Here is a 16,924-nt window from a genome sequence, read left to right on the forward strand (position 1 = left end):
TTTTCACTCGTTGTCAGCCTCTGCTTTTCTGCAACAGACTGAAGCCTCCGCGCGAATTCAGCGCGCCTTTCTTTCAGTTAATAAAAGAAAAATGCTGCAATTTTCTGGTGTTATTTTATGATTGTTGGGGCAGTATCCAGCTGTATCTTAAACTTCTCAAAATACCGAAGTCTGCTTCAGATTGGTTTTAATCACTGCACAAAAAATTAACGCAATCTTTATCTAAATTTTGATTGGGTGGGCAAGACAGTCATTTTGGGTGGGCTCAGCCCACCCCTGCCCATGCCTGGAGCCGCCGGAACTAGCATGAACTTTTAGGGGAATTTCATTGGTCAATAAGACTTCAAACTGACACCTACTGGTGTGGATGCAATCTAACACAAAAACAAACAATTGGTTAACAATGCAATATGCAGTTATTGAAACACCACATTTGCAATTGTGTTTACGCAATCTTTATCTAAATTTTGATTGGGTGGGCAAGACAGTCATTTTGGGTGGGCTCAGCCCACCCCTGCCCATGCCTGGAGCCACCGGAACTAGCATGAACTTTTAGGGGAATTTCATTGGTCAATAAGACTTCAAACTGACACCTACTGGTGTGGATGCAATCTAACACAAAAACAAACAATTGGTTAACAATGCAATATGCAGTTATTGAAACACCACATTTGCAATTGTGTTAGAGCAGATAATTAGTTAAAGTGAGTAGAATTTGAATGGTCATGTGCTCCCAACATGACAGTCACCATGAAGAGAGACCACCCTAACGTAGAATAAAGTAGCTTTTGTAATCAACGCATATGACTCGAATTACACTTTATCAAAAGTACTATTCATTTCATTTTGGAAAAAAATGTTAAAGTGGTTTAGAGCACCGCTAAGCCATTTACACCTTTTAGCTGTTCTTCAGCACATGACTTTCTCATGGATAACAGTATTCAGGCCTATGCAAATGAGAAAAGGCCAATGCAAGTACATGAACGCAAACCCTTCTAGCGGTGTATGTTCGATTTCACGCATCGTTTAAAAAAAGCGCCAGAGCACAAATTTTGGTGAAGTGTTAGCATATTAGCATTAGCGTAAACTACTTCTATGGCAATTTTTCAATTTCAGGTCATGGAGATGACTAAAATGAAAACACAGTTATTCACTTTCATGATGTCCGAAGTCTGTATGTTTCATCTGCAGTACGCAAAACAAAAGAAGGTATTTGAAAATGTTGGTAAAACTCTTCTGGTTACCATTGTCTTCTATTTTATGGACATTTCTCAAAATATCTTTATATTCCACAGAAAAAAAAAAGAAAGTCACAGGTTTGGAATGGCATGAGAAAAATTCCTTTTTATGTGAAATATTCCTTTAAAGTTGGCATGTTTACTTCTAGCCACCTCAATAACGATACGTTTGCCTCCTTTCGTACTAAGGTTTAGCACAAGTATGTACAAACAGAAGACATTATCTGTTACAGCATTAAAGTAAATTAGTAAACAAGAAGTTTCCCCTTCTTTCACACTATCGTTTTTTTTTCTCAGGCTCTTCTGACTAATCATGGCTGACTGGAGTCTACTTGGGAACTTTCTAGAAGAAGTCCAGGAACATTCCACCTCGGTGGGAAAGGTGTGGCTCACCATTCTTTTCATCTTCCGGATCCTGGTCCTGGGCACGGCCGCCGAGTCCTCGTGGGGTGACGAGCAGGAAGACTTCACCTGCGACACTGAGCAGCCCGGTTGTGAGAACGTTTGTTACGATCGAGCCTTTCCCATCGCGCATATCCGCTTCTGGGTGCTCCAGATTGTATTTGTGTCCACACCTTCTCTCATCTACATGGGACACGCGATGCACAGTGTCCGCAGAGAGGAGAAGAGGAGGAAAGAGCGGGAAGAAGAAGAAGGAGCACAAAGAGACAGAGATGGAGAGAAGTACCCAGAGGAAGACAAGAACTGTGGGAAGGAGGACGAAGGTGGAGGTGGGAAGGTGCAACTGAAGGGGGCTTTGCTACAAACATATGTACTAAGTATCCTCATCCGCTCTGTAATGGAAGTGATCTTCATCATAGTCCAGTACATGATCTATGGAGTCTTCCTTAATGTGCTCTACGTATGTAAGGCCTCTCCGTGTCCGCATCTGGTCAACTGCTACATCTCGAGACCTACGGAGAAGAACGTGTTTATTGTGTTTATGCTGGCGGTAGCAGCTGTATCGCTGTTGCTAAGTGTCGTAGAACTGTATCATTTGGCGTGGAAGCAGTTTAAGGGTTGTTTGCAAGGATATAAGGCTTCCAAACAGCGACCGAATACACCATCCACCGTGGCTGCAGTCTCACCAAACCGAGCTTGCACTCCACCTCCTGACTTCAACCAGTGCCTGACATCTCCACCATCTTCCCCTACCATACAGACACACGCAAACCCGCTTTTACACCCAACCTGCCCGCCTTTTCACGACCGGCTGGCACACCAGCAAAACTCGGTGAACATGGTCACTGAACGCCATCGAGGTCAAGACTACCTAGGAGTCAACTTCTTCAGCTTCTCACATACACTTACAGAGATGCCCAACTCATGCGCCTCACCTTCGTTTCTAAGCAGTGATTTTGTTGAGGACAAGCGAAGGTTTAGCAAGAGCAGCGGGACCAGCAGCCGCATGAGACCGGACGACCTTGCAGTATAGCACTGACCGCTCGCATATGGAAAAGGGTCATCTAGTGTGACTAGTCATAAATCTGCGACATGATTTTGCACTTGACCTAACATATAGACTGAGCCAGAATATCGGTTCACACATTAGCACAGATGCATAAATGTGAGTGAGTGATGCATAAAGAAAACCATTCAACTTAAAAAAAAATATATAAAAATAAAAACATGAAATAAAGACATGTTATACTTCAATGCTTACATTTATAATCTTTCAACAATATTTAGAAACTTGCTCAACCTCTGAAACGCCTTTTGTCACTTTGCATTTGGACTAATGCATTGGAAACAAAATCAAGCCAGCTGGAATACACCATATTACACCAGTTTCACTGTAATAATGCACTATGCACTGTTGCACCATAATGCACTGATGAGATGTTTTTTCCTTCTTATTGGTAAATGAGATGTTTATATTTGCTGATCTTAGCAGTATTTAAATATTCTGGACTGCTGATAAGAAAATGAACGTTTCTTTCTTTGTCAAACGCATTTCTCGAATGGAAAATGGACGTTGAGCTAACCATTTGAAATGGACATTTTGCATTTTGAACACTTGCTGTGACTTCGCAACCCTTTCTGATTGCGTAAAACCGACAGGACAATGGAGAGAGACAAATGCGATGTGAAATATCATTGCAAAAATTAAAACATTACTGTAAATCCAGGGACTGTCATAACAGGCCAGCTCTGAAGAAACAGTTGCATCTAATTTGATAAAAAACAAACCATCCCGATAGTGCAAGAGTGATTTAAACTGAAAATCTGGGGTGAAGAGCTCTTGTACTGAGCCCAATTATGTATACTTTGCCTGAAAATATGAAAGAAAAAAGGAATGTAAAACAATGTTGTTTTAACCTTTGCAGTCATATTTCCAATTCTATTTGTAAAAACAGATGTGCTTGTTCTTAATTAATTTTATGTATCAGATTTTTTTAAATGTTATTAATGCATACTGCACTAAAGATAAAATAAAACACTAAAAATGTCAACATACATCTATACACACACACAAAACCACCTACCACTTTAATGTCAAATCTAACCAATCATGTCACCGCTACCGCTATATGGGGCAAATACCATGCTAGTAGATTTAAACATGCACTCAACAGAATGCTCTGTGTAAGCTAATAGGTCATGTGTTGTTATCCTGACACTGAAGTGCTTTACATTTTGTGCTGGTGGATAAATAGAGACCAAATAAGTGAAATAGTCTCCTTGCAGCAGCTGCTAAATCTCAGCTAACTTCAGCTAAAATTAGCCCTGCAATGGAAAGCACTCTCCACCATCAGTTCAAGAGCAACATGTGCTGGATCATTATTGCACCACAGCAAACATACATTTTAAAAGAACTTGCTAAAAGACACTGAGGTTGGAATAGGACTGGTCCACTTCCAGGAGAATCAAGCCATGGTCAGCCAAGCATGAATTCACCACATAAACAAGTGAACAACTAGCATCAAAGACTGTAAGTGTAAGTGAAATATACATAACTTAAAGTTGCTCATATCTGAAGTGAGATAATACATGCTTGAGATATGCCATTTTTAATGTACTTTGCCTGTACCTGTAATTCTGCCATATGCATAAGCAGGCTATATAGAATCTGTAAACGTAATTTTTTAACATTTTACATTTGTGACCCTGGACCACAAAACCAGAAAAAAAAAAAAAAAATCAAATATTGAGAAAATCGCCTTTAAAGTTGTCCAAATGAAGTTCTTAGCAATGCATATTACTAATCAAAAATTAAGTTAATATATTTACAGTAGGAAATTTACAAAATATCTTCATGGAACATGATCTTTACTTAATATCCTAATGATTTTTGGCACAAAAGAAAAATCTATAATTTTGACCCATACAATGTATTTTTGACTATTGCTACAAATATACCCCAGCGACTTAAGACTGGTTTTGTGCTCCAGGGTCACATTTAATAATATTTTTTTACAAATTTGATTGTGTTATAAATTACCAATAAAAGTGTAGTTCGAAGCTTTTCCATACAAAAAATAAATAAAAATCAGAAATTGCAAAATGGAGATTCTCCATAAATCCAAAGTACTCGCATATTTGTGATTTACCTGATGGTTTTATGCAAAGCAACTTGCAATACAGGTAAAATGCATTGCTCAAAAATGCCCAGGAGTGATCACCTTTCAGAATTTACATAACACTCTAGTACCAAATTATATCTTTAAAAATTTGATACATCACCCCTAAACCGGATTTAATATGTTACACCACCAATTCGATCATATAAATAATAACACTCCAAATAATCATGTCTTCTTGGCTTTGTGCCACTGGTAGCCAAAACATTTTTTAAAAGGAAAACATAACCTGCCACTAGGGGGCAGAGAAAGACCATTAGTAGCCATGAGATACACGCTTTATACCAAACAATATATTTTATTTGTCGTCCAACACCACAGCCCAGCCTAGGAAGTGGTTCAGTACCAAATTCAATGGAGTTACACATGACGAGCATCAACACAGGAGGGGCAGGGACAAGAGGACAACCTATTAGCTTTTTTTCTGTTTTTGTTTTAATAATCATGTTTTCTACAAAAAAAGAAAGAAAAAGCCCACCCTCCAGTAGCTCAGATGTTGTCAGCGCTGCACTGTATAGTTGTACACAGCCAAGTAATTAAAAAAAAAAAAAAAATTATTTTCAATGTATTCTGCAGTGGTGGCAAACAGCGACAGCCTGACAGCAGTCCTTGTCGGACAGACACGGATATGCAGACAGCCTGAGCGTCACTGCAGAACTGAGTGCTGCTGGTTTATGGGGTTCAAAAATGCCCCTCCACAGTCACCCTCACCTGTACCCAGACCAGCTTACAGAGGTTTCTAAAACAGGAACGGGAGACCACACTGCATACATCTGATTACTGCTCCTACTGACTGTCAGTGTTTTTCTCTACAATTAAAAAAAAAGGAGAAAAGAAAACACTTTATTCTTTACAGTTAATTCTTGTTTGTGCTTTTTTAATAATACTATGATCTGTATGAGGTCTTAGTTTGGTTTTTATCATACACTGGAGTAGCAAAGAAAATTAAATTTAAAATATTCTGTACGCCCCACAGTACACAGTATTTTGTGGTGCTGTTGTGTCGCCTACTGTCCACAAACCACCACCTCAATCCCCCCTTTACAAATGAAGATGAAAAAAAAAAACTATAGAAATCACTGGTAGAATCCCTTTAACAACACAAGTACAGTACACACATACAAAGAGCATTTCCTGTTTGGAGGGAAGTGATGCGATAAGATGTAAACATATAGCCAAGACGGTGCACCTTGTGACAAAATGTTCCTTGACTTTTCCATTTTCATGTCTATTCTTTCAGTTCTTGGACTTTTTTTTTTCCCAACAATCTTTCCTGGTTTCCAACTATGTATAAAAGTACAATGAAGCCCCTAAACGTTCATACTTGGTTTGCTGTAGACTTTATATGTGGCATCTTGTCCACAATGTCAAACAAATATCCTCGACATGAGTCGGTCTTGTAAATTCCATATACATTCCCAAGTTATCGAAAAAAAGTCCCTTCCAAACGGTGCCGGACCTGAGCCCAACTTTGAGGAAAGCACAATTAGCTTCTCACACTTCCACCTGCTAAATGACATTACCATTGTAGAAGATTCCCTGTGAACACATTCATGTGTATGTGATGGATACCCATCACTTTGTAAGCTATAAACCTTGTTCTAACCAGGTGTCAGGGTGTGTATGTGCACAGAAAACGTCCCGGTTTCCACACGTATCTGCTTGACAACACAGAGTTTCTTTTTGTCTTTCATTACGAAGGTTTTTATTTCACAGGTTACACAGTTTCCCGACTGTTCATAACTGTAGTGGAGGCTCAAAACATTATATTCCCAGGGTTTCCTGGGCCAGGGTTAAATCCCATGCCAATGTCTGTTGCCATTCCTCGAGGCCTCATCTGAGAGGGCATCATCATAGTCTGTTGAGGACCGCTCATCCCTTGTAGTGACATCATCATGTTAGGAGAGCCCACAGGGCCAGGGTGGTTGTACATCGGCCGTTCCTTTCCTTGCATCATTCCAGGGCCTCCCATCATTCCTGGCTGCTGGCCAGGAGACAACATTCTGTGCTGTGGCCCCATCATACCCTGACCCATGAAACCTGGGGGTCTCATGGGATTATGGCCTGGATTACCCATGGGCATGTCCTGTGGTCCCATATGTCCAGGACCAGGAGGACCACCCATTCCCTGCATGGGGAGGCCCATCCTTGGATTGCCCTCACCCATCATCCCCTGCATTTGGGGAAAGCCAGGTGGGCCAGACAGGTGTGGTGGCTTCCCACCAGGGGCATCTCCACCACGAGGGAAGTAGGACAGAGTCTGGCTAGGCTTCTCAGAGGGCATAATTCGAGAGAGGTCAAACTCGGGGATACCTGACGCACCTGGTCGCATTACCTCATGTAGATCAGAGTCATTGAAGACACCCGGCATGTTATTAAACTCCTGGCCTCCTGGAGTGTTAGGCTTACACATACCTGGCTCACCACCAGGTCCATGAGGCATATTGCCCATCCTGCCCAGCGGGCCCCCTTCTCCCTGAAAACCCATCCCATGAGGGAAGCCACCCTGGTGCCCGGGACCATTGTGAGGAAAGGGGACCTGCTGTGGAGGTGACTGTCCTGGAGGGAAGCCCTGTCCTCGGTGAGGAAGACCCATACGCCCCTGTGGCATCATCTGGTTGTTGCCCATGCCAGGGTCTTGGGAGACTGGGTTCATCATCATACCATGATGAGGCATCATGCCTGGACCCATAGGCCCAGAGTGAGGAGGCATATTGGGGCCCATGGGATTGGGCGAGGGCATCTGGTTTGGCATGCCATGCGAAAGTGGCTGGGAGCCCATAGTGTTCATCCCCATTGGGCTGAGGGAAGGCATGGGGCCAGAAGAGTTGGGTGTCATCATTCGAGGATGACCTGGGTGATGGTTCACACCCATACCTACAAAGAGAACCAAAAGATTTTGATTTAGTGGAAAAGACCTCCAGAAAATGCCACCATAACCAAAACCTACTGCATTTTCGTTAACTCTTACAGACATTACCGGGCATGCTGTTGTTCATAGATAACAGGTTTGGCGATCGAGCAGGCGGCGAGTCATCATCAGAGCTAGCCACAGTTTTGATTGCATCATGGTAGAGGGGCGTAGAACTGGGCATTGCGAACTTGGACATGCGGGACATCATGATGGAAAGAGGATTTTGGGATAATGTTGGCTCTGGGGGCATTGTGTAGGGGCTACTGGATGGAAGACTTCCTGGCACATTCATGCCACCTGGCTGACTAGAGGAACTACCGGAGGGAGGAGCTGAAGGAGGAGGATTACCACCTGAGAACAGAAGAGGACAGAGGAGGTCAAGAGAAGAGGGGAGATGTAGGATGATGGAAGAAAAGCTTTTACCAATGACCTTTTATTTGACATCTCTTAGGTCAATAGCTGCTACAAAAACATTACTAAAAAGATCCTGCTGTAACCGTATAATTAGCAGGAATAATTGAATAAATGAAAACAAAGTGCCACTAAATATATTCTTAGACCATGTTCTTAAAATCATTGTGAGCTAAGCTTATCATAGAGACCATTGGTAGAAATGGAGCCCTGTTATTTTGATGGTGGAGTACAATTAACTTTTCAACTATCTGTCAACTAACTGTCATTAGAGTATTAGTAGACTGTCATGGTTAGGGTTAATAGAATAAGTTGTACTTGCAAAATTACTTATAGTCAGTAGATTGTCTGTTCAACATTCCAATGTTGGGCAACCAATAAAATGTGTCAGCAGATATTAAGCACTAATACTCTAATGACTGGTGATTGACGTGTAGTTGCAAAGTCACCTATAGTCAACCAAATGTCTAAAGTCTAAAGGGGACCATCAAAAGTACCAACAGTGTTACATACCAATAAACAAAGACTCTATCCACATAAAAATATGCCACATGTACACTAGGGGTGGGAGAGAAAAAAATCGATTCACCTATCGCAATTCTTTTTAAAATGATTTAAAAATCGATTGGTTTACCTGAGAATCGATTTATATTTAATTATTTTACTTTTCCTAAGAGGTGGTTGGGAGAAGTTACCGCTTTTATTCCAACAGAGGGCGAAATGTATAGGTGTGTTCGACTTGAAGCGGCAGCACGCAGATCGATCGGCGTATGACATCCGCGAGAGCGATTTGAAAGCATGCGGGGTCGTCTGCTCTCTGTAGCTCTCACGGTGTTTTGATGTCATAAAACGATCGGTCTGCGTGCGCAGTGCTGCTGCATTATGCCGTATCTGTTTCAAGCCGGCACGAGATAGCAAAACCATGACGGAGCCAGAGAATCAAACCTCTTCGAGAATTCTTTCTGCACCTTCACGTCTTAAATCCCAAGAAAACATGACAAGGTAACATAGCACTATTTTATTTCATAAATTATTTTTTCTACTCATTTTGGTGAACATTTGACTTATATTCATGTGCAAGTTCAGGGTTTTGGTACTTGAAAGTTTCATGGTTCAAGGTGCTTTAAAATATACACTGTGTATGCTCCTGAAATAAATGTTCAGAAAGATGTGATATTGTTTTTGTTAATATGACTCATCATATACAGTCTCTTTTAAGGGTATAATCAAGTATTTTCCATGGTCTAGTCTTTAATAAGCAAACAAAAATCACAATAAATTGTAATATCGAATCACAATAGTTATATAATCGCAATATATATTGAATCGGCACACAATATCGGGATAGTATTGAATCGGCAGATTAGCATATCGTCCCAGCCCTAATGTACACTGCCTAAAAAGTAAACTTGTATAACAAACATAATGACTAATAAAGACATTTGTTTAGGCAGGAATTTGTATTTTACCTTGCTCTACATTGCCCATCATATTTGGTGACGTCATACTAAGCGGAGGCTTGTTGTTCTGAGGGATTCCTGGGCTTTGCATGGGCGGCTTGGGTGATGACGTCCAGCCAGGGGAGGGGGCAGGAAGCGAAGGAGACTTCATATGGACGGGTGATGCCCCTGCTGAGCCCATCATGGGAGGAGACTTAATGGCTGCCGCTGCTGCTACTGCTGCCGCTGATGGTCCGCTTAGCATACCAGCCAGCTGGGACGGCGTCTGTGGAGACTTGAGGTTACCTGATGGTGAGCCCAGCATCGGCGACTGGACCTGCCGCAGTGTTGGTGACTTTAGCGGGTTGACATTGATGTTGGGCGAATTAGCAGCGCCAGACTGGACATTCAGGTCTGAGGGCTTGCGACTCATATTTCTCTGGCCAGGCAGAGGCCCTGAGCTGTTGGGAGCTTGGTTCGGTGGTAAAGGAGGCATGTGACTAAGACGACCATTTCCACCCACTATGCCTCCTCTTTGGTCAGGTCCAAAGGGTGGCTCGCCTCTGGGACCTCTTTGATTTCCAGGGCCTTGGGGACCCATGCCAGGGAATTGTCGGTTGGGTCCCATGTTGAGGTCTCCTGCATGGAGCTGGTCAGGGAAAGGAGGCCCCTGCATCATTCTCTGTGAAGGAACTACATTGTCAGGCATTGGACCTACACCTTGCCTCATCTTCATAATTTCCTCTGGACTAAGGTTCATTGGTGGATCTCTCATCTTAGGGGGCATCATCTGAGGGTTAGGACCCATGTTTACATTGAGGTTTCCAGGTCCCATGACAAATTCATTCATGTCTCGACCAAGACCTTTCACAAACTCCATTCTTGAGGATGGGCTCATGGGACCATCACCTGGCATTCTGGGAAACATCATGCCACCTCCATTTCCAGCCTCCATGGGTCTTTGATTACCCATCATTCGATTCATCTCCATCATCATGCCAGGCGTCAGACCCATGGCTTGTTTATCACCCATACCTTGATGGAACATAGCTTCCTGTACAGACTGAGGATTAGGGAATCTTTCCACCCTCCCACCCGGACCTCCAAACATGCCTTGCCCAGGAGGGAATCCCCTCCCATCCCCCATTTTTGGCATATCATCAGGCCAGTTAATTCCAGGTCTGGGCATAGTATTGGGCCCTCCCTCCATGTCAGGGTTCATCATGCCAGGGAAGCCAGGCATCCTCTGCATGTGTGGATGCATCCCTCTGGGGCCCATGTTCATCTGGTCAGGGAATGGTTCAGGGCCCCACACCTCTCCAGGATTCATCTGGTAGGGTGGTGGTGGACCTCGCATCATTCCTCTAGGTCCACCCTGATGAAGCATCATGTCTCCCATTGGCCTATGCTGTATTTGTTCCTGTTTGCGCTTCTTCTCCTCATAGAAGTCTTGCTGCATTTTTAGCCAGGCCATCTGCTCTGGGGTCATATGGTCTCCATGCTCTCCACCAGGACCTGGATGCGAGTTCATAGGTCCTGGACCTGGTGGAGGGGGTCCAAGATCATCTGGAGAAAAGTGCATGTCTCTAGGACCAGGCGGACCAAAGGGAGGCCCATCTGGACGTGGTCCTCCCGGACCACCTGGCTTCCCAAGGCTTTTTGACTGGGCCATCATGGCTTGGAGAGGCCCTTGTTCTGTTTTCTTGGGTCCTCCTTCCATCATTGCAGAATTGGGTGGGGGTCCACCCATGTTCCCTTGGCCCATGGCAGCCATGTCCTTGTCATCTGGGAAGAGCATACGCTGTATATCACGTAAAGTCTGTAAGGAACGTTCCCTATGTTCAAGTTGCTCTTGGGAAAGGCCCTCAGGGTTGTCCCCCATGCTAGACATGATTTCATGAGCCAGCTGCTGGTGGTGTTGAGCTGTGAGCTTGGCATCTGCCCCTTTAGGTAAATCTAGGGATGGGAAGCTCTGTTGAGGGCCAGCATTGGGAGGCTGGTTGGAGGCCTGGCTACCAGGTGTCCCTGCAGAGTTGCTACCATCGTGGGATCCAGCACCATCCTGTGGGCTACTACTGGGGAGGCTCTTAGAGTCCATACCAGCTGAAGGTGCATTGTCTGGAGGCAGGCTAGTTGGTTTTGCCCCCTGGCTTGGTTGCTGAGGTTGGGTGGGTTGCGCTTGAGGTTGTTGCTGCTGGCCTGGCTGCGCTACTTTAGAGGCTGCTTGGTGGTTCTGATCACTGGCGAGAGATGAGGGCTGTTGCTGGGATGGAACACCTTGCTGTTTAGTGTCACTTCTGAGGGACCCAATCTGATTGTTCTAAAACAGACACAATAAAATAGACATTTTTAATGTGTCTGTGAAAATCTTGACATTTAGTGGCAAACATTCTTGACACTTAGTGTAATCACAGTTCAGTGATGTCCTTTCTTACCAGGGGGAGCTGGGGCTTTCCACCCTTGCCAATAGAGATATTATTCATGTGGTAAGTGATGATGTTGTCTACATGTCCCGTTATGACTGCATCTGCCGCCCTGAGATGGGAAGAAAATAGTCACAGTCAAAGCTTTGCATAACTCTTCTGACCAAAAACAGCATTCACTTTAATATCTAATTTAAAGCTGAAGTGTGTATTTATTTTCACGTAAAACACTTTCGCCAATCCCAGTTTAATATGTAGAAGCAACAGTTGATTTTCTTGAAAGCTGTAAGCAATCTGTATCGGTGGCACTACTATAAAATTCCTGTTTGTTTGAGCATGCCAAATAGACGGACAAAGCAACACTGGATCAAGCAATTAAAAAACTTATCAATTGTGTTAAGTGATGATAGTGGCACAGAAGTCACACGTTTCAGCTTTATTACAGAACATATGTATGTATGCCGTGACTGTCCATGCAGCTGGCCATAGCCACATTCACACCAGTGCTAGAAAAGGATGGACAAATAGTCACAAGAAATTGACACTGGGCTCAGTCCCATCTAGTGTGATGGCAGAGCAGTAACGGCACTGCTCTGTGGGAGACTTTCGTTATGGTCACAACATCTGACAAAGTTTCTGACACAACCCGTCACTAACATTTGTCATTCTAATATCTGGCATCTAAGGGTCTAGTTTAGGCAAACATGTTGCTGCCAGTGCTCAAATGCTTTCATCTTTTATCACTACTACTTTTAGACATTTCTTAGCTCAGCAAAAATGAAATATGAAAGAGAGAGAGATCGTGATAGTTTTGTCAGTTCAAAGAAGCAAATCTCTCTATGGCACTATGATTTAACAGAACAACTGCATTTTAGCAGTGCACCTGAGGGTCCAAAACATTAGCACACGTTCACAATTATATTATGACAAGCACCATTTATAAAGAACAAACAGGAAATCTTTACTTGTTGGCCATCTCTGTGGTGAAGACGTAAACGACCTTTGACCCTGGTTTCTGCCCACTCCCCAATTCAGACGCTGTGCTCTGTCCTACAACTGTATTATGGGTAGGCGTAGAAGCAGAAAGAGCAACTGGATCTGGCTTTATGTCAGCAGAGTTACAGTCTGTGCAAAACATAAGAAGCATTATAGATATAATCACATAGCATTAGCAACAATAAGATAACATTTTGGCAATCACTCCGTTTAGTGATGCTTTTTTGCAGTAAGACTTAAAATGTCATTAGTTTGTAAATTGAATTAATCACAAGTGCATTTCTTCTTATTATTATTACATAATAAATCTTTGCCACCAGGTGACAATTACCAGTTCAAACCGTTTTACACTTTAAATTAGTTTTATTATAAACCAAATACGAAATACTGAAACCACATACTGAAGAATCCTGGGTCGTCTTCATCACTCTCTCCCCCTGAACACCAATCTGCACCGCTGTATGGCAACCGTCGCTCTCCAACACATAACCTTTTCGCTCTACTGCCCATTTCTTTAGAGAGACAGAAGAGTAAGATTACCATGATGTTCATGAAACAGTCATACGATTTCTATTGCTGGGAAGTAAATTACTACTAAATTGTAGGTTCTCAAACACAACGGTGGATAGGAAATGCAACAAAATCGCCAACGACAGTGTACTGCAGTACCAGGTTAGGTTTAGTCTTTGTGAGCAACAGTCCTCTTAAATTTTTACATCAACATGAATACATTGTGCATTTCTATTCATTATAAGTTCCACATTTGTCTGGAAAGTGCTGTGCTTTCCTTTGGCATTCTCTCCTCATGCCATGTTGAGTAATCTAGGCTGTTCTGAAACTTTTAAAGGTGTCTAGGATGGCTTAAAACAAACTTTGGATAACTTGGAGCCAAAAATACACACATTGCTCTCTCCAGAAAAAAAGAATAAAACTTTTCTTCGACAACATAGAAAGTTCTTAGTCACCATTAAATGTCATGAAACCACAGGCCAGTTCTCAGTTTTAGAGAAGTGAAAGTACAATAACTATGCAACCCAGCCACTTATATTTCACCAATTATGAGGTTAAAAGTTTCAAAAACTCAATGCACACAGAAATGTACAGTTACATAAAATCCAAGACAATGCACATATAGCACTTTGTAGGTTTAATGCAAAAAAACACACTGGCAATTTTAAATCTACAACCTAACACACAAGAGCTATAAATACCTACAAGTGATTTAGCTTTTGCATTTACATATACTTTCAAGACTGATATGATTACATTTTTTAACCACCGCATTTTTTTATGGGAAAAAAAAGTCTTATTTTTACAGGAAATGCTTGTCATTTGTTCAGATTTTCAACATTTATGGCCAGTTGTGCAGCCCACCAATAACATTACGGCATCCAGGAGTTAAAAGGAAGACCTACAACAAACAAAACAGCTGACCTCCAGTGAGGAGGAAGAAGAAAAAAAAAAGAGAATCACTGTCTGTCAGTGTGAACAAGGGTTTAAAAAGACAATACAGTAGCACTATTGTTACTGTCTATCCAGCTGGTTAGTTCCCAGACCACAACATCTCACTGAAACTAGGACACAGTCGGGACTTGGGTCAAAAGGGAAGATATAAGACTTCCTGTGTACAGACAACACGCACTGCTCAAACGGCAAGAGCAAACTCTCGACAGCTTGAACAAACACGCACACCAAACAGACTTACAAGCTGTCTTCCTTGTGAGCATACAAGAACATTGGTACACAAAGAAAAACAAACAGGTTGCTTCTGAACAAGCCATTTCTGACTTAAACATCAACATCAGCATTTAAAACATTTAAACATAAATGTAAAGACAGGCTTTAATGCTGCACCTCAAGAATTACCAATGAAGAAAATTAAACAGGGAAAAGCTGGTTTAACAAATAGAACCGAAACGAAAACAAAGAACAGAAAAAGATGCTTGAGCCTCACACTGAAATATGTTTATGCAGAGGCATTAACGACCAGCAGGGGTCCTTCAGACTGTCAGGAACAACAACCTTAAAAAAGCAGCAAGGTGGCTCCCCCTCACTCAGCAAACCAAATGGTTTGTTCCCTGGCGTTCCTAAACCAGGCCTATCCTGTGATGCTGCCACTAGAAAACATACAGGGGTGTGAATGTCTTCATGCACCACTACAGCCCTCAGTGCAACCCTGCCAAACGAACAAACGCATACATGAGACAAGAAAACCAGCGAAAATGTGTGGCCCTTGGGAAAAGGTGCGTGTTGGCATCATGGGTCATTAAAAGGTCATTCACAAGGGAGCTTTGCCATATTCTATATATGGACACAAGGAGACAGAATGTGCATCCAGAACCATATGAAAATGATTGCCCAGCACTACATTAAAGCATAAAAAGACCCTTATTAAACAATTCAAAACAAAAGAACCAGGACATTAATGGGTCATTCTCTGGACATCATGCTATGCCTGTTCCCATAACATACTTCAACGTTTACAGTTAGGGATGCACTGAAATGAAAATTCTTGGCCGAAGCCGAAGCCGAAACCGAACAAAATGAAATACTTGGCCGAAAACCGAACAAGGTTTTTTGAGGTTTTTCCCCCCCATGTATTTTGCCAATTTTTTTCACCACTGCACAAATTAAATAGCCAAAATGTGCTTTTTACTGTTTTGTCTTGCTTTTCAAAGAAAAAATCTATTACAAAACAACAATTTAAAAGTACTTAACGCTGAACATTTTTTTACATTCCAGCAGACATTATTATACCAAGAAAGCACAATTTAACTTAAAATTAATAAGTTAGTAAAATAATATTTTTTGGCCATCAGACCCCCTTCTTGAATCAGGCATGTATTTTTTACTATACAAATAAAAGCAGCCTTGCTGAGCAGAAGAGCCTTCTTTTAAAACATTAGAAAGTATTACAGATCCCAATTTGAACACTGTGTGAATGTTATAATAAATTTATTAACAGAGCTGCTGAAATTATCATTATAATTGTCTTATTTTATTTTACAGAACAACAGTAAAATTACAATACTAACACTTATGATTGTTTATGGAGTTATTGCTTTTTCTCAACTTTTATTTTGGCGGAAACGCGCAGGAAAACAACAGCAGATTTATAAATGAGTCTCATTACGAATAAGTCGCACGTATCGCATTGTCACGTGCCTTGTAAAAAAATAATAATAAAAATGTGACTGAGCAACTGAGTACACGGTTACAGCGCAGATTTCCCTCGCGGTTTAGACTTTGAACCCTGGCTAACGAGCACATAGCACCGCGGGCTCGTGCAGCGCTGTCAGAATGCAATGCGCGCGTGTATTAGAAAACGACGTTCGCAAGTTTATTTACTAATTGTTCAAGGCCATTTCGCGATTTAAATTATCATACAGTAACCAGCAACAATCACCCCTTCCTCTTCTCATCGAAGACATGCGATGGAGTACTAAACAGTCTCTCGCTGTCGGTGCTTGTAATGATTTTTGCGTCTTTCTCGGACAGTTTTAAAGGGGTCATATGATGCAATTTCAATTTTTCCTTTCTCTTTGGAGTGTTACAAGCTCTTGGTGCATAAAGAAGATCTGTAAAGTTGCAAAGACTAAAGTCTCAAATCCAAAGAGATATTCTTCATAAAAGTTAAGAGCCACGCCTACCTAAAACGACTCGTTCTAACACGCCCCCACATATCTACATCACTATCTGGGAAGATCTGCATGACGCCGCCCAAATGTTCACGCAAAGAAAGGCGGCGTAACTTTCATTCTTGCTGTAGTATTGTTGTTGCCGCCGCCATGTTGTAAAGACGCTGTGTGCTTCGTTGTGAAAGTGAAACTACTTTGGTTGGCCTTCCAAAAGAAGACGATATCCGCTTTGTCATGCCTGGAGCTGATCCGTGCTGGTCGCTGAGGAAATACATCAACTTTGC

At 42.2% G+C, this 16,924-nt stretch overlaps 2 protein-coding genes across 3 annotated transcripts in view; one reads left to right on the forward strand and one right to left on the reverse strand.

The window, feature by feature from the left end:
* Positions 1 to 1,540: 1,540 nt before the first annotated feature.
* On the forward strand, positions 1,541 to 2,850 carry LOC107566538 (gap junction alpha-5 protein-like). Its single transcript, XM_016252005.1, has one exon. It carries the CDS (start codon positions 1,552 to 1,554, stop codon positions 2,671 to 2,673), a length of 1,122 nt encoding a protein of 373 aa, XP_016107491.1. The 5' UTR covers positions 1,541 to 1,551; the 3' UTR covers positions 2,674 to 2,850.
* Positions 2,851 to 4,966: 2,116 nt separating this feature from the next.
* Positions 4,967 to 16,924, reverse strand: part of LOC107566537 (B-cell CLL/lymphoma 9 protein-like) — a 31,091-nt gene continuing 19,133 nt past the window's right edge. Inside the window, exons 4-9 of one of the 2 annotated variants that reach the window (XM_016252003.1) lie at positions 13,404 to 13,514; positions 12,972 to 13,131; positions 12,019 to 12,118; positions 9,614 to 11,903; positions 7,800 to 8,084; positions 4,967 to 7,696 (exon numbers count right to left, since the gene is read on the reverse strand). In XM_016252003.1, coding sequence (XP_016107489.1) covers positions 6,576 to 7,696; positions 7,800 to 8,084; positions 9,614 to 11,903; positions 12,019 to 12,118; positions 12,972 to 13,131; positions 13,404 to 13,514 — 4,067 coding nt within the window. In that variant the 3' untranslated portion in view covers positions 4,967 to 6,575. The remainder of the gene's footprint in view (positions 7,697 to 7,799; positions 8,085 to 9,613; positions 11,904 to 12,018; positions 12,119 to 12,971; positions 13,132 to 13,403; positions 13,515 to 16,924) is intronic. The other variant, XM_016252004.1, reaches the window with a different exon arrangement.

This window comes from Sinocyclocheilus grahami, unplaced genomic scaffold (genome assembly GCF_001515645.1).
Source record: "Sinocyclocheilus grahami isolate Dianchi unplaced genomic scaffold, SAMN03320097.WGS_v1.1 scaffold1081.1, whole genome shotgun sequence".
NCBI lineage: Eukaryota > Metazoa > Chordata > Actinopteri > Cypriniformes > Cyprinidae > Sinocyclocheilus > Sinocyclocheilus grahami.

Excerpts from the sequence above, each read along its gene's own strand:
- LOC107566538 (XM_016252005.1), top strand. The coding sequence starts at position 1,552 with ATGGCTGACTGGAGTCTACTTGGGAACTTTCTAGAAGAAGTCCAGGAA.